General features: G+C 44.2%; 1 protein-coding gene across 1 annotated transcript in view; it reads right to left on the minus strand.

The window, feature by feature from the left end:
• Positions 1–19,825, minus strand: part of LOC142567775 (WD repeat and HMG-box DNA-binding protein 1-like) — a 350,415-nt gene that overhangs the window by 33,355 nt on the left and 297,235 nt on the right. Inside the window, exon 10 of the mRNA XM_075677936.1 lies at positions 4,356–4,513. Coding sequence (XP_075534051.1) covers positions 4,356–4,513 — 158 coding nt within the window. The remainder of the gene's footprint in view (positions 1–4,355; positions 4,514–19,825) is intronic.

The raw sequence follows: 19,825 nt of genomic DNA on the forward strand, positions 1-19,825 counted from the left end.
CCTAGGAGAGCACCATAATTCACTCAAAGGACCAGTGCTCTCTCCGATTTGACCATGCATTGACATGACAAGCTGTGCACTGGATTTAGATTGTTCATCAGTTTTGTTCACCTATGGCAACCGTTCGATACAACAAAATCAGTGAGAAATACCACATCGAAAAATGGGACGTGTGTCAGTCAACGCTCATTACGATGACTGCATTACAAAGAGGAATACTCTCTAATGACGTGGGATAGCAATCACCATGCTTATTTATTAATTCTTCTTTTGCAAGTTTGTTTATTAGGCTTCTATGCATTTGTTTTTCAACTTGTGCCCTCCCTCTAAAAGCAGCGCACGGGTGTAAACGATAAAAAACCCCAGACATATGGTGTGGTGTATTTCTTGATTCGGATATATGCCATCATACCGGAGGCCAACACAGGCATGACTTAGTAGGCTTGGAATGAATGAGAACTGTGCCGGTAGCTGATGCAAATATTCTATACCGACTGGCACTTGGATGTGTCGGGGATGCATTGGGTGGCCGTACACGAACACTCCTATGCTCATGTACATGCCAAGTAATTAGTGAGATTTTCTAATTCACGCTAGCAATCCACAGACACTGCTGTCCTTTGTTGAGTGGAGTGGAAACCGATATAGCTTAAGTAGTTCGCAACATGTACACACGCCACGGCTGATCCCCATTGCACGTTTGTACAGCCAAGAGCAATTTTTGCTTACTGCAGTTACTGCTGCATCCAAAGGCAACACAGTGGTTCCTCAGCGACTTTGTGTGAACCGACATCACACAAATTTTTCGCAGAACTAGCTATGACACCTCCAGATCATTCTGCAGCAATTGATACAGCGCGTATTTCTGTGGTTGACTGCCAAGTTTTGCTAATTTTCTGTCCTTTCCACCATGCAGGGTACACGTGCACTCACTTCAAGACGACAACCCTCCACCAGAAGAACAGCCTCTCCTCAATGATAAGTAGCGAGATTAAATGAAAGGAAAATATCACATCTGTAACCAGATCGATACTGTTTTCCTTTCATTTAACCTCCTTCTGCATTTAAGGACGCATTGATATGCCGAATAAATGTTTTTCTTTAATTTCTTTCGTTGAGTAATGTCTAACATGCAGCATATGTAGGGCCCATGTACATGTTGTCAAAAGTGCTGCATCTTCGCTGGACACATACATGCATACAGGCTGCATATATCAAGCACCAAAGAAAGTCACGCACAGGCAACATCTATAAATAAGGTCTGACTGCCATTGGGACACACGCCAAAATGTTACCACACCTGGTGGCCAATTTTGTTATAGGAGTGCTATGTGCACAAGCAGTCTATGTATAAGCTCATTAGAGATTCATTAGGAAAACATGCGAAAGTGACACGAAAACTGCTTTGCAGCGCACATCAGGAACATATTTCATATTCGCAAGAAAAACACTCATCAAGAATTTAACAGAAAGGCGTTGGCCAATGTCATAGAATGAAATTAGGAATACATCAGAAAATTCCAAAGAAACTCATCAGGAAGTGCAATGGTTGTGATGTCAAAACTAATCAGAATTTCATGTGAACTCATATCATCTTTTCTTAAGGGTGAAAACGCGGATGCGCTTAGTCGCTCTTCCTAAGCGGTCTGTGGTTGATCTTTGCCCATTGCGTTGGCGGGCTAGTTGGTGCGGATCCATAAATACTTTGTTTAGCGCAATACAACGGACACAAGATTTGTCCTGTCCTGCGCATTGTCCTGTCGCCTTTCTTGTGTCCGTTGTATTGCGCTAAACAAAGTATTTATTCATCTTAGCCATTACTCAAAATTGCTACTTGAGTTTTATTTGTTTGATATTGTGTGTGTATATGCGTAACGAAGCACGTCTGGTGTATCAGCATAAGCGAGTGCAGAGAGTTTGGGGTGTGTGTATTTTGCAAACAGCTACTAAAGAAAGATTGATCGCCATTCCTCTTCTGACCTGGTTTTCTCAGAGGGGGGCTGAGTGCTTCCTTGCGCACGTATTTGATATTGAGACACAGCTCGAAGGATCTGGTCGGCGACATACCTGACAATGTGGAAATCTGCAGCGAGTTTCTGGAACTCATTTGCAGAAAATGAAGTCGTCTCTCCGTGCAGCAGCGGTGACTGCTACCCTCCGTGACTATTTTGGAGGCGGAGGAAGCTGTTATGACTGCAGTAGACAACATGCTCTTTGTCACGTTGAAGAGTAAAATGCGAGGGCCACGCTACGAAGACATTCGGAGGACCGTTCGCACGCGATGCTGGGCACTGCTGATTTTCCCGTAACGAGCTCCCCTTGTCAGAGAAGAAGCGCCACAAAGGGAAGAAAGAATTGCCACTCCGGGGGAGGCAGAGACGACGGGAAGGGCTCATTCATGGATGTTTCCTGGAAGAAAGCTGCCATTTGTATTTGTATATATTATTTTAGTTTATTTTCGTTGCCCTATTTATGGATTTGTCGGGGCACGATAGTCATGTCTGTGTGCCGGGCGGAATGCCTGGATGATGATGGATGGCATGGTCAGCTTTTCTCAGCAGCAGGACGGTGGCCATGGAAGTCGGAAACCGCTAAGGAGTGTGTAACAACTCACCTGCCGAAGCAACTCGCCCCGAAAATGGATGGCGCTCTAGCGTCGCGCCTATCCACGGCCGTCGCCGGCAGAAGAGCACGAAATGTGGGGGTGCTAAGCCGCGACGAGTAGGAGGGCCGCAGCGGTGGGCGTTGAAGGTGTCGGGCGTGAGCATGCCTGGAGCCGCCGCTGGTGCAGATCTTGGTGGTAGTAGAAAATACTCAAGTGAGAACCTTGAGGACTGAAGTGGAGAAGGGTTCCATGTGAACAGCAGTTGAACATCGATCAGTCGGTCCTTGGGGAAAGGAGAAATCCTTTCAAAAGCGGGCGCGTTTGTGCAGCTCAGTCTGTAAATCGGAGACACCCCGTTGCAACCAAAAGGGAATCGGGTTAACAGTCCCAAACCCGGCTACGAAGATCGGTCCTTTGGGACCCAGGGCGGCAACGCAAACCAGCTCGGAGACGCCGATGGAAGCCCCCGGAAGAGTTTTCTTTTCTCTGTAAGGAGATCGAGTCCCTGGGATGGGTTCACCTCGAGATAGGGACGGTGGCTCCGTAGAGCAGTGCGGCTCTTGCGCTGTCCGGTGCGCTCCTGTCGGCCCTTGAAAATCCGAGTGAGGGAGTGTGATTTTCGTGCCGGACCGTACCCACATCCGCAGCAGGTCTCCAAGGTGAACAGCCTCTAGTCGATAGACCAATGTAGGTAAGGGAAGTCGGCAAAACGGATCCTTAACCTTGGGAAAAGGATTGGCTCTGAGGGCTGAGCCGGTCGGGCTGGGATCCAGAAGCAGGAACGGCACTGCACCGGGACTGGGCGAGGCTCGCCGCCGTAAAAAGCGGTGCGGCCGAGCCCGGACCAGCGTCGGGACCTTCCTGTGGAAAGCCACAGCTGTGCATTTTCCGTGGGCTCCGCGCCTGAAGTTCTTGCTTAGGCCGGCAGAAAACAGCCAACTCAGAACTGGCCCGGACCGGGGGAATCCGACTGTCTAATTAAAACAAAGCATAGCGAGGGCCGTCGACGGTGCTGACACAATGTGATTTCTGCCCAGTGCTCTGAATGTCAACGTGAAGAAATTCAAAAAGCGCGGGTAGACGGCGGGAGTAACCATGACTCATAAAATGCAGATATTTCCGAACATTATTTCCCGTATTTTTCTAATACTTTACTCACGCTATCAATGCTGCGCCGTTCTGGCAAAACTGCGCATTTTTCGAAACACTGGGAGTCTAGGAAACATTCTCATTATCTTCTAGCTCGAACCTTTACACAAATATTTCAGAAATCAAAGAATAACATCGTAGAACCACCATCCAACAAGAAGCACGAAAAATAAAGTCCAACATTTGCCTTCTCGTTTGGCATATGCGGTCATTAAGCGAAAAGTTGAAGTATGTCTACCAAGAACGTACGTATTTGGACGAGTTGCATCCTAAGTTTGTTGCCATTGGTGTAATAACATTTGTTTCCAGACGATCTGCGACTAGCTTATAGCATGTGTGAAAAGAAACTTTACATACCTTATATACAATTGCAACGCTTTGTATATACTGCCTAAGGAAATTTTTGTAAGAGACAGCTTTCACAACACTGCAGGTAATGTATGAGACAGCGTATACAATGTAACAAAGCTACAGCCAATGAATAGGCATAAAAATCACAATATAGGATGATCAAGTAAGAAAGTTGCGTGCACGATGATAAATGTTGATTGAATAATGTCTGATCTCAACGTTCAATGCTTAAATTATATGCGATGCTCACCTAAGACGCTCGGCTGTGGGCAGCTTGCCGATCCACTCAACCAGATTAGGCAGCTGTTGCTGTTCTGCGATGACAGATGCTTTCTTGGCCAGTGATGGTGTGCGCATTTGGCTCGCCAGATCCGCTGCCACCAGCACTTGCCGGCATTCAAGAGCGGACTGCACAAGTATTCATGCAGGTTAGGGCCGTTGTATGCGAAATTTGCACGCACGCCACACGTCAGCAGGAAGTAACCTGCGGCTTCTACCTTGCCGACGCGGCAGGACAAGGAACATGTGAGCGTTACGATTAGAGATCATGCTCGGAGAACTGGCTAGCGTTAAGTAGCCCATGTCGCAGAAAACCCAGCGCCGGCGGCCAGAGTCCAGCGTCGGACGCCACATGGAAAAAAAATTCCAACCACTCATATCCAGGCCGTTCATGTGACGCAAGGAATTCACTGAACTAATTGAATTTATCACGCTAAAATACCTGGAAAACACGTAAACTACGACCTAAACACAACCTAGATACATGATAGCTCTCGGATTGTAATTTGAATATACGAGAAAACAATTATTTTACACGAAAACTCAAACAAGCCCCATTTCCAGCGTTTCTACAACGCACACATTGAAGGCAGCGTCCGCCATTTGCACACGTCGGCGTGTAAATATGTCAGAGTCCCCAGAGCGCTGAGCCCACATCTTTAAAATACTTCCAGATGGCGCTCACCTCCGCCGCATCGCGGCCCATACCGCGTTTCGACCAGAAAGCCCGCCTTCGTGCACAGCGCTCGCCGCGAGCGTTTCCCGGCACACATTGCGGTCGCATACGCTGCAGTTGCCGGGAAGAAGCTGTCAGAGACCCTTGAACGCTATCGCATTCCACTCCTAAAGGCGAACCTTAGGCGTACTAAAAATATTTGTTATTCATTTGTATATTTACTTTACTTATTCAGCACTATGCGTTTACATAATAAAGACGGAAGCGCCATATTGCAAAGGAAAACTTGGATACAGGCCGCAAATAAAATACCGAACATAATGCAATCGATTGATTTTTACAAATGAGTATAGCTGTGACAAAACAATAACAAAGAAGAAAAAAAAACCTTAAGAAAGCACGCTTATCACTAGAAACGCCGAATATCATTATCATCATCATCAGCCTGTCTACGCCCACTGCAGGGAAAAGGCCTCTCTCGTACTTCTCCATATACCCCAGTCACGTGCTAATTGTGGCCATGTTGTCCCTGCAAACTTCTCAATCTCATCCGCCCACCTAACATGCTGCCGTCCCTTGCTACGCTTCCCTTCCCTTGGAATCCGGTCCGTAACCTTTAATGACCATCGGTTATCTTCCCTCCTCATTACATGCCGTGCCCATGCCCTTTTCTTTTTCTTGTTTTTAACTAAGATGTCATTAACTCGCATTTGTTCCCTCATTCAATCTGCTCTCTTCTTATCCCCCCCCCCCTTATCGTTACACCCATCATTCTTCTTTCCATAGCTCGTTGCGTCGTCCTCATTTTATGTAGAACCCTTTTCGTAAGCCTCCAGGTTTCTGCCCCGTAGGTGAGTACTGGTAAGACACAGCTGTAACAAACTTTTTTCTTGAAAAATAATGGCAACCTGCTGTTCATTATCTGAGAATGCCTGCCGAATATACAAGAAAACAAACAAGCCAACCGAAAAAAAATTAAGCACTGATGGAAGGACTCAACCAACCAAAGTAACTCATGCTATTCAGAAAACCAATAAAATGGGTTGTATACATATAACAGTAGGTCCTCTTGGTAGCTGCGATTATCAAAATAGTTCTAATTAAAAATGCATGCGCATAAGCTGTAGGGAAAGAACGAACGAGGAGAAAGAGATACGAGGGGCGCGTTTCTTATTAATCATATCACAAGGAGCAAAGAAAGACACCAAGGTCACTATACAGGAAATTGCTTGTACTAAAGAATTGAAAGACAGACACATAATTTACATCATTAGGGTTATGCGGACGTAGACAAAAAGCCTTTCACAGGCTTGACGAAGGCCTAGGCCTCCTACAGAAAACTCGGGTTATACGAGCAAGGATAATAACTACAATGTAGCCATTCATACAGCAACCACAAAACATTTATACAGCGATACAAAGAAAAGCAACCTACAATTAACTTGATCTCTAGGGTTGATTTACACGCGAAAGCAAACAAAAATAACTGTTCTACAGGGCGAAGTTATTCCATGAATTTAATAGAGAGGGTCATCATCATCATCAGCCTGGTTACGCCCACTGCAGGGCAAAGGCCTCTCCCATGCTTCTCCAACAACCCCGGTCATGTACTAATTGTGGCCATGCCGTCCCTGCAAACTTCTTAATCTCATCCGCCCACCTAACTTTCTGCCGCCCCCTGCTACGCTTCCCTTCCCTTGGGATCCAGTCCGTAACCCTTAATGACCATCGGTTATCTTCCCTCCTCATTACATGTCCTGCCCATGCCCATTTCTTTTTCTTGATTTCAACTAAGATGTCATTAACTCGCGTTTGTTCCCTCACCTAATCTGCTCTTTTCTTATCCCTTAACGTTACACCTATCATTCTTCTTTCCATAGCTCGTTGTGTCGTCCTCAATTTGAGTAGAACCCTTTTCGTAAGCCTCCAGGTTTCTGCCCCGTAGGTGAGTACTGGTAAGACACAGCTATTATATACTTTTCTCTTGAGGGATAACGGCAACCTGCTGTTCATGATTTGGGAATGCCTGCCAAACGCACTCAAGCCCATTCTTATTCTTCTGATTATTTCCGTCTCATGATCCGGATCCGCCGTCACTACCTGCCCTAAGTAGATGTATTCCCTTACGACTTCCAGTGCCTCGCTGCCTATTGTAAATTGCTCTTCTCTCCCGAGACTGTTAAGCATTACTTTAGTTTTCTGCATATTAATTTTTAGACCCACTCTTCTGCTTTGCCTCTCCAGGTCAGTGAGCATGCATTGCAAATGGTCCCCTGAGTTACTAAGCAAGGCAATATCAGCGAATCGCAAGTTACTAAGGTATTCTCCATTAACTTTTATCCCCAATTCTTCCCAATCCAGGTCTCTGAATACCTCCTGTAAACACGCTGTGAATAGCATTGGAGATATCGTATCTCCCTGCCTGACGCCTTTCTTAATTGGGATTTTGTTGCTTGCTTTATGGAGGACTACGGTGGCTGTGGAGCCGCTATAGATATCTTCCAGTATGTTTACAAATGGCTCATCTACACCCTGATTCCGTAATGCCTCCATGACTGCTGAGGTTTCGACTGAATCAAACGCTTTCTCGTAATCAATGAAAGCTATATATAAGGGTTGGTTATATTCTGCACATTTCTCTATCACTTGATTGATAGTGTGAATATGGTCTATTGTTGAGTAGCCTTTACGGAATCCTGCCTGGTCCTTTGGTTGACAGAAGTCTAAGGTGTTCCTGATTCTATTTGCAATTACCTTAGTAAATACTTTGTAGGCAACGGACAGCAAGCTGATTGGTCTATAATTTTTCAAGTCTTTGGCGTCTCCTTTCTTATGGATTAGGATTATGTTAGCGTTCTTCCAAGATTCCGGTACGCTCGAGGTCATGAGGCATTGCGTATACAGGGTGGCCAGTTTCTCTAGAACAATCTGTCGACCATCCTTCAACAAATCTGCTGTTACCTGATCCTCCCCAGCTGCCTTCCCCCTTTGCATATCTCCTAAGGCTTTCTTTACTTCTTCCGGCGTTACCTTCGGGATTTCGAATTCCTCTAGACTATTTTCTCTTTCATTATCGTCGTGGGTGCCACTGGTACTGTATAAATCTCTATAGAACTCCTCAGCCACTTGAACTATCTCATCCATTTTAGTAATGCTATTGCCGGCTTTGTCTCTTAACGCATACATCTGATTCTTGCCAATTCCTAGTTTCTTCTTCACTGTTTTTAGGCTTCCTCCGCTCCTGAGAGCATGTTCAATTCTATCCATATTATACTCCCTTATGTCAGCTGTCTTACGCTTGTTGATTAACTTCGAAAGTTCTGCCAGTTCTATCCTAGCTGTAGGGTTAGATGCTTTCATACATTGGCGTTTCTTGATCAGATCTTTCGTCTCCTGCGACAGTTTGCTGGTATCCTGCCTAACGGAGTTACCACCGCCTTCCATTGCACACTCCTTAATGATGCCCACAAGATTGTCGTTCATTGCTTGAACACTAAGGTCCTCTTCCTGAGTTAAAGCTGAATACCTGTTCTGTAGCTTGATCTGGAATTCCTCTATTTTCCCTCTTACCGCTAACTCATTGATCGGCTTCTTATGTACCAGTTTCTTCCGTTGCCTCCTCAGGTCTAGGCTAATTCAAGTTCTTACCATCCTGTGGTCACTGCTGCGCACCTTGCCGAGCACGTCCACATCTTGTATGATGCCAGGGTTAGCGCAGAGTATGAAGTCTATTTCATTTCTAGTCTCGCCGTTCGGGCTCCTCCACGTCCACTTTCGGCTATCCCGCTTGCGGAAGAAGGTATTCATTATCCTCATATTATTCTTTTCCGCAAACTCTACTAATAACTCTCCCCTGCTATTCCTAGTGCCTATGCCATATTCCCCCACTACCTTGTCTCCAGCCTGCTTCTTGCCTACCTTGGCATTAAAGTCGCCCATTAGTATAGTGTATTTAGTTTTCACTCTCCCCACCGCCGATTCCACGTCTTCATAGAAGCTTTCGACTTCCTGGTCATCATGACTGGATGTAGGGGCGTAGACCTGTACAATCTTCATTTTGTACCTCTTATTAAGTTTCACAACAGGACCTGCCACCCTCTCGTTAATGCTATAGAATTCCTGTATGTTACCAGCTATATTCTTATTAATCAGGAATCCGACTCCTAGTTCTCTTCTATCCGCTAAGCCCCGGTAGCACAGGACGTGCCCGCTATTTAGCACTGTATATGCTTCTGTATATGCTTCTTATAGAGAGGGTAGTCTATAACAAATCATTTATCGACCATAATTCGTACCTGTTCTTGGTATAAACCAATCACCAGCGTCTCGGGAATCGTATGCGTGCGTTTTATGTTTTAAGTTATATAGCTTAACAACAAAGGCATTTTGCTTTATGCTAAATTGATAACTTTCAAGCAGGAAATTATTGTTCAATTCCGCTATGGGTATTATGTTAAGTGCTTCAAAAATAGGTTTGGAGGGGGAAGCGAAAGCAGCACTCGTAATCTTGCTCACAGCCCCTTCTTGTAGTGCGATAGTTAGCGTTGGAAAAAGAAGTCGTGCCCCACACCAGAAAGCTATAGTTAATGACAGAGTAAAACAATGCATAATATAATAGGTTTTTAATGCACTGATGAAATAAATTTCTGAATTTCGAAAGGATTCCTACCATTCTTGAAATTTTTACTGGAACAGAATCAACATGATCATTCCACTGCAGGTGTTCCTCAAAGAGAACACCTAAGCTCTTGACAGGAGGTACAGTTTCTATAACGTCAGATCCTATTTGAAAAAACAGTAGCATGAGGTTCAATAACCTTGTTCCGAGGTCTAAACAACACAGCTTTTGTTTTATTAGGATTGATAGGGAGCGAATTACATAGGGACCATTGTTGTGATAAGCCTAAACAATCATCAGCTTGATTTCGAATGTCCGACACACATGTTCATCTACAAGATATGATTGTATGGTCTGCATATACAAAAAAGCAGGCTTATCGCTAATGTTAACAATGTCATTAACATTGTCACGTGGTGGTGACGTTGAAGAACACAGTAGCAATACTGTGAAAGACAAAACGAACTTTTATTGGGCGAACCTGCGCCCACTAAAACAGGCTACATTTATAGCACAACGATAGCGGCGAACACGTCGGCGATCGTCGAAAATCTGATCAGCGGGTCAAGCGCGTCCACTTTTATGCATCAGTCGTCGAATGTTCCACAGTAATCGCTGGGACCCGCGTGCCTTCTACAAAGTTCTACATTATTCGCGGCGCGCACATAAGCGATCATATCACACAAGGTTCGGTCACAGACAGCGGATGGAAGCATCGATAACATTCCAGAAGCTTCCGATACGTGCAGGTGCGTCCTGCGCTGTACGGTAACATTTGTTAGGCGGTGAAAACTGTCGCCCGATAAAGACAAACATGTACACGTGTCGATGACAGAGCATCGACCCAATGCTGCATACAAACGAAAGTAACAAAGAAAAGCACTGGTAGGAGAGAAAACAAGAAAATAAGGAAAGTTCGTCAGCGCCGTAAAAGCGTTTAAGACGCACCACGTGGACCACTTCAGATCGTGCGTGGCGCCACGGTGAATGCGAAATGCCGTCTGGCACGACCTCATAGTTCAGTGCACCAATATATCGGATGACCTTGTAGGGTCCGAAATAGCGTCGCAATAGTTTCTCACTCAGTCCTCGTCGGCGTATCGGGGTCCATACCCAAACACGGTCGGCGGGCTGGTACTCGACGAAGCGTCGTCGGAGGTTGTAGTGTCGGTAAATAGTAGTGGGCCTAATATGCTACCCTGAGGAATACCTGCGGGAATAGCTTTATTATGCGAATATTGATCATTGATGACTACCTGTTGATGACGGGATGTTAAATAGGATCTTATGAAGTTCAGAAACACAGCCCGAAAACCATATACACGAAGTTTGGCGAGTAATATACAGTGGTTAATCATATCGGATGCTTTCGAAATCACACATATATATCCAATGCTAATTCTATTTGTTCAAAACAACTTAGAATCAGTTCTTCTTGAGCTAGAAGCGCCGTTTCCTTGGAATGGGATCTTCGAAAACCATGCGGCTGAGCGCTATCAAGTGATGTTTTTCGCAAAAATGTGACATTCGTACACGTATTATTTTTTCTAAACACTTTGAAAATATTGGAAGTATAGATGTTGGTTGGTGATTTGCTAAATTATTTCCATCTCCACCTTTATAAATTGGTCACTCTAGCATTTTGCATAATCTTCGTCAAAATACCATCTTTGAAACAGCACTGAAATATATCAGCTAAGTTAGGGCTCAGAATATCAATAGCACGCTTAAAAGGGAGAATCTGAAAACACATACATCTCGTGATCTGTTGTTTCGAATGGCCAGAAAAATGCTTTGCAGTTCATTGGGATTTGTAGGGAATAAAAAAAAACAGTTTGAGGGTTTTGTGGGTTTAGGTAGTTGAGACAAGCAGGATCATGTGTACTATGCACCAAGGACACAAAATAATCATTGAAACAATTCGCAAGCCTTCTACCAGGAAGTGTTTCATCATTAATATCAATTTCTATGTTAGCACTGCTTTTATTAGGATTTAAAATATGATTTAGTCGATTCCATGTTAAATAGCTTCTTTTTAGGATATCGTTGGTAAACAGCTCATGCAAGTAGTCGTTCTTCACTCGTCTCAGAAGCGACATAACCTTATTGCGATACACCCTCAATAGAGCAAGATCGTCTAAATTTCCGCTTTGAAGGAAACGCTAATAAAGACTGTCTTTTCTCTGTATGAGTTCGAAACATTCTTTATCAATGGTTTACGTGCGTTTCTGGGCTTTTAAAAAATTTGTAGGAAAAACATTCCTCATATACCGCTCTAATAGTGGCAATGAAATTATCATAAGCAGTTGCTAGATCAGTGATTTCATATATAAAATTGCAGTTCGTATTGGCGAGTCTGGCACATAATTTACTAAGTGTCGCCTCATTTATTGATTGGTATTTCTTTAGATAAGACGTTTGTTGACGCCTTCTACCTGATTGCTTAACAAAAAAAATTGGTAGATTATCACTGATTTGCGCGCATATGACTCCTGACATACAATTTTGTTCACGTACGTTGGTGTAAAGGCATCAAGGGATGTAGATGTGAGCGGTCACGTAGGCTCCCGTATCAACTTAAAAAACTACTACATTCCAACACTCTCTGCATTTGCGTTCCTCGGGTGACGATGACAAAAAATCAATGTTCATATGGCCACCCAAGACTAACAAAAGGTTGCTTTGTGTTATGTAAGATAAGAAGGCATCAAAAAACTGGAAGAAGGCTGCAACACTAGCGCTTGGAGGAAGATATAAGACAGAGAATACATATTTGCCACAATTTAAAGACAAGATTTCCTAGTGGTCATGAATTTGTGAAAATTCTGGCATTAAGTAGCACTTCAAGGGCTATTTTACAGCTATCAGAATACGATCTCCTCTTCTGTTTTGCCTGTTCTGTGTGAATGTATTGTAACGGGGGATGTTTAGATGTACAGAATTATAGCGGTACCATGTTTCAGTTAGCATCAAAATATTGCAATGAAAATTTAAAGTGAAAAGAAAGATCAGCTCATCCTGTTTGTTGCAGAGCGATCGATAATTGATATGTAAAAACGACGAAAGGTTTTATTACCACAGTAGAGAGAGTTAACATCAGTAATTGTAAAGAAATTGTGGAGCCATTTCAAAAGCTAATTTCCTTTTTGCGTCTGCCCATTACATAAAGTTCAGTCAATTTTGTCTAAGCCACCATCACAAGCAATCTTGACGACCCGCGTGGTCTCATCTTTCCTGGCGAGAATTTGCCCATCCTTAGTCCAGACAAACCTTCACGCTTCGTCCTTTCTGGTGCGATTGTCTTCCCCATCAGACTCTTAAGGTGCTAGCACAAATTCTCATTAACATAAACAGCGTTGTTTTCGTTGTAGCCAAGACTGCACGCAGTCAATATAGTCTTTCTTGCTTTCTGCAAGACAGCACCTCCTTTTGTACGTCTCCGAAAGTGCACGACAACATTTGGGCAAGAATTCCTCGTTCTTACACGGTGGCATGTTTCAATCTCATCCTTAGTTATTGGCTCGTCCAAACCATCACTCATTTTCAGCAGTACCGTCGTTAAGTCTTCCTTGTCAACCACCGAAAGCCCCTATATTTCAATATTTCTATTTCTAGAATACTGCTCATGCTCCACCAAGCGTTGTTCCAGCTGCGAAACGGATTTCTTTAATGCATCTCGTTCGGTACTAATGTAACATTCTCATTTCTCAGGGCTTTGTTCTCTTGCTTTAATGCAGCAATTTCAGTTGAAATGTCATCGAACTGCTGACTGCAATACTCTACAGTTTTAGTCATATCCTTTGTTTCTTTTCTTATCTCTCTGTCAAGAGCGCTGCGGACAGCTGCGATCTCCCTTTTGAAATATTTTCGTAACTCATTGAATTAAAGAAACGATAAATTAAATAAAATAAAATCGGGGAAAAAAGCTCAGTGCTCATCCACTCTGTGAATAAGGATGACCAGCGAAGCTGTGTATGTGGGCACCTTATGGCGAACTGCACCTCCGCGGCGGGTCGGCCTGGCATTGTACTATATTCGGGATCGGCTCACGTATTTGGAGTGGATAACGCCTGCTTCACCTCCGCCGCTGGTCGGGCCGGTATTGCAGTACTTCGGGATCGGCCCACGTATGCGGAATTTTTTCCTTACAACGACACGAAAATTTCCTTAGACAGTAGAGGTATGCGGCATCCCTGAAAAAATTCATGGCTCTTCCACTCTGTCAAAGTGGATGACCAGCGAAGCTGGTTAGCGCACGACACAGAGGCGACACAAAATTTTCAACAAAGGAACGAACAAATTCACTGTCCTGATCATTGTGCGTACCTATGTCGTGACGATATCGGTACGCACACATACTCACGCATCACCTCTGTTATTAATGTGTCCGTCACGTAAGCCAATGCTTCAGTGAGCATGGCAGACCGAGCTTCGACATGCTGTCCAAGCCTTTCTTCTGTATCGCGCAGGCTTTTATGCTGAGCTTAGAGGGAGCGTCAACACCGCTTCATTAATTTTCTGGCCATTTCAAGAAACCACCGGGTGAATCTTGCGCGTGGACAGTGGGAACAGCGACGCAGTGCCACGTTTTCGAGGATATCGAATATTGAATATATATTTATTTCCAACAGATTGGGGAGAGACGGAATAAAAGCGACAAGTGCCGCTTGAAAATACGCCCTGCCCCTTTGATCACAAGAGATGGGCAGCACGGAGCATCCGCGTGTCTTTGACTATACAATAATACAGTTTTGCAAGAATGCATGAGACGCACTAAATTATGTTTTACACATCACAGAAAACTATATATATTACACACACACACACACACACACACACACACACACACACACACACACACACACACACACACACACACACACATATATATATATATATATATATATATATATAAGCAAGAAGCTGTACAGTCAACTACTCTGCACTCCTGAAATTGCTCTTGAAATAGACATGAATATTAGTCCTGTTGATTAAGTCGCGAAAATTCTGATGGGGTAAGGGCACATATATCAATGCCAGATCTGTTGTAAGCATTTAAAAGCCTTGGTAAGTAGTTTCTTTATCATTTGTGAGCCGTACTTAGTTCTAAAACGATGCACTGTCCAGAGTTCTGTGTTTCTTGTGGAACGTGAGGGGACACGTTCTTCTAAACAGGATAATTTAACAAGGGATAGATAGCTTTTCCTGTTCAAGTGATAAAACTTCAAAAGCCGACGCCTGTATATTTCGTGCACTGTGATAATATTAAACTTGTCAAATAAATGATCGGTGCGCGTATCGTACGGAACATTTGCGAGGACGCGTACTATCCTTTCCTGTAATAAATATAATTTGTTTCAATTCGCATCAGTTGTAATGCCCCATACGAGGTGACAATAATTCATAAGAGACGCGAAAAAGGCGTTATATAATATTACTTTAAATGATGTAGGAACAAGGTATCGGTTTCGGCTTATTATACCTGTTATCTGACTCAGTTTTTGTGCCACAAAATTTACATCATCGTTCGCGTCATCATAATTTAACGTTACATCATCTGGATGGATGGAATGGATGGATGCTATGAGCGTCCCCTTTGGAACGGGGCGGTGGGTTGTGCCACCAAGCTCTTGCTATTATACCGCCTAATGTCCTACCTAGGTTAAACAATGAAAAAAACACCATGAACTACCCCGCCCAAATTTTCTGATCCCCTATTGCGAACTGTGCTTTTGTACGTCTCCATCTTTTCTCGTTTCCCTACTTTTCTTCCACCAATCCTCCTATCGCCTCTTACTTATGCCTATAGCGGACATGTTTGCTTTACCACTGCTCCCTCTGAACCCAAGGTCTTCAAGGAGGCCTGTGGTGCCTAAATCGACCGCTGGGTAGACGTCTTCACATTGTAATAAAACATGCCCCGTCGTTTCCCAAGCTTTACCGTAGCAGGCACATGCTTCTTCTTTCTTCTTATATCTCGATTTATCGGTGCGTGTTTTAAGGCATCCCGATCTCGCTTCGAAAAGTAATGAGCTTCCCTTTGAGTTATCATAAATGGTTTCTTTCCTGATTTCGTTTTTTACTCTTAAGTAGTAACTCATGGCAGGTTTCTTTTCCATTGCCGCCACCCATGAGATTATTTCAGCCTCTCTGACTTTCCGCTTCACCTTCTTTGTTGCTGTGTTGCCGAACCTACAGGCCGCATACTTGCTGGTAAGCTTCCTAGTTCTTTTCCTCCACCGTGAATCAATGTTTTTCCTGTACAGATACCTGAACACTCTCCCAGCCCATTTACTTTCTTCCGTATTGCTCAGCCGTTCTTCATACTCAATTTTACTGCGAGCTTCCCTCATTTCAAAACTAGACCAGCCCATATCGCCCTGCACAGCTTCATTTGTAGTCTTCCCGTGAGCGCCCAATGCGAGGAGACTAATTGACCTTTGGTTCCCGTCGAGTCCTGATTGTACCCCTGACTTGAAGCAAAAACGAAAAAAAATTAAATTATTGGGTTTAACCTGCCCAAAACCACTTTCTGATTATGAGGCACACCGTAGTGGACGACTCCGGAAATTTAGACCACCTGGGGTTCTTTAACGAGCAACTAAATCTAAGTATACGGGTGCTTTCGCATTTCGCTCCCATCGAAATGCGGCCGCCGTGGCCGGGATCCGATCCCGCGACCTCGTGCTCGGCAGCCTAACACCATAGCCACTGAGCAACCACGGCGGGTGATTTGAAGCAAACAACCGCATTTCCAAAAGTAAGTCCTCGAACCATACACCTTTCCACATACCTCGGAGGACCTCGTACCTATTGTATCCCCATAGCGCTCTGTGCTTCATTATGGCTGTTTTCTCTTCCCCTTCACTGTTATGGTTTTTCCTGTGTTTCCATATATCTATTGCCTTCGTTTATGCATATACCAATGTATTTATATTCTGTTCCCCGAGATTTTTCTTGGCCCTGTAATTCCACTGTTTGTTCACTGTTTTCATTGAATACCATAACACCTGATTTTCTAATACTAAATTTCAAACCTAAATTGTTGCCTTCCTGTCCACAGATATTAGCCAGGCGTTGCAAATCACTCTGCTTGTTAGCTAGCAACACAATCTCGTCCGCATAAAATAAACCTGGAGGTAGCTGCTCTACTAGTGTACCTGCCTGTTTGTATGAGAGATTAAACCCGATATTACTTCCTTCTAGCGCCCTCTCCATCCCTACCATGTACATCATAAACAGCAGCGGGCATAAATGGCACCCCTGCCTCAGTCCCTTGTTGATATGAACTTTCTCCTCGCTCCTCATCCCTTCCCATTCGACGCAAACGGTATTTTCTAAGTAAATCTCCCTCAAAAGCTGTAAACAATCGTTACTTAAGCTTTTCTCTTCCAGAACTTCCCACAAAGTGGTGCGGTCTACGTTGTCGTAGGCTCCTGTAATGTGTAAGAAGGCCACATACAACGGCCTGCTTTCTGCTTTCGATATTTGAATACACTGAGTAAGAAAAAACAAGTTATCATCCAAACGCCTACCTATTCTGAAGCCATTCTGAAGCTCTCCCAAAATGCTATTATTCTCTGCCCATGTTTGATGCTTTAATTTGATTGGCTGCATTGCTAGCCCGTATATTACCGATGTAATGGTCAACGGTCTATACGAGTGAATTCTGTCTTTCTCTTCCTTACCTTTGTAAATTAAATTAATTCTACTTTGTCGCGAACTGTCTGGCATTCGTCTATCTTTTAAAGTTTTTTCCACTGCTTTCACCAGAGCTTCCTTACTTTTTGGTCCTAGTTCATTTATCAGCCTAACGGGAACCTCGTCTAGCCCTGTGGCTGTGCGCTTAGGAATTTTCTCTTCCGCTTTCTTCCAGTTTAAATTTGTGAGCACCAGCTCCTGTTCCACTTGGGTCTCTTTCATGCTCTTTTTTTTTTCTTCAAATACAACCTCGTCATTGCCTTGGAAAGATTCGGCTGTTACTTTTCGGATGTAATTTATTGCCGCTTCTCCTTCCAGTCTGTTTTCATTTTCGTCTAGGATGTGTTGTTGTATTGTTATTGGCTTCCTGCCTAATAATTTTATGTAGTTCCAAAATATTCTAGGTGCGGCCTTCTTTTTCTAGCGTATTTCTGACAACCAACGTTCACTTTCACCTTTTAATTTTGCTTGAACCAGTATTTGAACCATAGACTTTTTCTCCGGGTATATTTCCCATTTACTGGTTACTTCATCCTGCGACAACTGTGCCTTCTTTGCCTGCCTGTGCTCTCGAGATGCTTTCTGTCGTTCGGCGATCGCTTCTCGTATCTCCTTGTTCCAGCAGCTTTTCGGTTTCTTTTTTACTTTTCAACGAATATGTTGTTTCTGTTTCCGTATTTCTGTCGTTATTACACTTAGAACCTCACCATATTCCCACTCTTTACTTGGCCATTTGCCAAGTTCTTCCTCAACTGTAGTGACTGTATTTGCTATTTGTTCAGCGTTCACATTTGTAGTGGCCATTTTGCTCTCCTTTCCCAACTACATATCCCATTTTTAAAATGATGCGTTTATGGTCACTCCCTATGCTGCCAAACCCTTCCTCATCGATGACCATTTCTCTCAATTTATCATGAATTCCTTCTGTCATCAGACAGTTATCAATGGTTGATTGCCGGTTTCCCACTTTCCACGTGATCTGTCCTTCACACTTAGGTTTTGTATTCACGACAACGAGGTTATGTTGCTCACAAACGTCTAGCAGTGACTTCCCGTTATTGTCGGTATAGCCATCTAAATCCTGTATGTGGGCATTCATGTCACCTAATAGGACTTTTTCAGAACCATTCCCGAAACCCTTAATATCAGCGCTTATGGATTCCACTAACTCTTTATTCTTCTCTGTGCAATCTTTTCCCGTCCACAAATACGTAACGCCCAGCCAAGTTTCTTTCCCCCTCATTGTACCTGATAACCAAAGATGCTCTTTACATTGTGAATTTACACTTTTCCATTTGGCTGCCTGATGGATCATCATTCCAACTCCCCCTCCCTTTTTTTCCGACTTAGTTCTGTTGCACACTTCCCAAATATAATTATCTATAACTGGCGGCTCTTCTGAGTCTCTCAGGTGCGTTTCTGTAACCGCACACATCCCCATTTGTTCTCTGTGTAACTGCTTTTCAATCTCTGCCCACTTTTCCTTTCTTCTGCCGCCCTGCATGTTTCTGTAGCCTATTGCATGGAGAGCTCTTTTTTCTTGCTTTCCTCCTTTTTCTGTTATCGACGACGATGCTCTTCTGATGTTCCCCTTGGGAACCTTCTTCATTACTATCTACTCTGACCTCCTGAGCGCCCGCGCGCCCCCTAAGGAAGCAACAGCGCGAGCACCAAGTCGCCAGCCTGTAATTGAAGTGGATCCAGTCTCGTTTAAAACCACCACAACTTCTCACTTCCCTGTTTACTTCGACAACCTCGAAGCCTTTCTCTCGGCTGATTTTCCATATTGCCTCATTAGCAGCCACTACGGCTCTTTGTTCGTGACTGTCACGTACAGGCACCTCCGGCACCGTGCACACCACGATCTGCACCTGAGGGAATAGCTCGCGCAAGTCGTCCACCCCCTTCGCCAAGCCTTGGCCTAGTCCTGGCCCTTTCCTGTATAGGACGTCATTTAGCCCACCTGCTACTATGACAACGTTGCGCACGTGGGCATTTTCCGCGAGCTTTTCTTTTGCTCGCTCCATGACAGAACCCAGCGTCCGCCCTGGAAATGTCCCTATCGCCACTCTTTTGTCGCCTTCCACCCTCTCCACAATTGCTTTTGAGCACCCAGCCAGGTTTGAGTCGCCAGCGATAATCAGCGATGCGAGGGCATCTGCAACGAATCCTCAGCGCCACATCGGGATCAAGTTGCGTCATCATTCCTGACTTTAAAATAACAGCTGCAGCTCTGCGAGTTCAGTTTGCATAGCAGACCGAGCTTCGGCATGATGTCTAAGCCTTTCTTCTGTATCGCGCATATTAGTTCAGAGTTTACAACGCTTAGAAGTGCTTGGTCGTGCCATGCCAACAAGAGTGCGTTATCATAGCGTACAATATGTGTATTGTGTGTGCCAGCTTCTTATTTGCGGGGACGTAGAACCGAACCCTAGCCACAGACAGT

This window comes from Dermacentor variabilis, unplaced genomic scaffold, assembly GCF_050947875.1.
Source record: "Dermacentor variabilis isolate Ectoservices unplaced genomic scaffold, ASM5094787v1 scaffold_14, whole genome shotgun sequence".
Lineage (NCBI taxonomy): Eukaryota > Metazoa > Arthropoda > Arachnida > Ixodida > Ixodidae > Dermacentor > Dermacentor variabilis.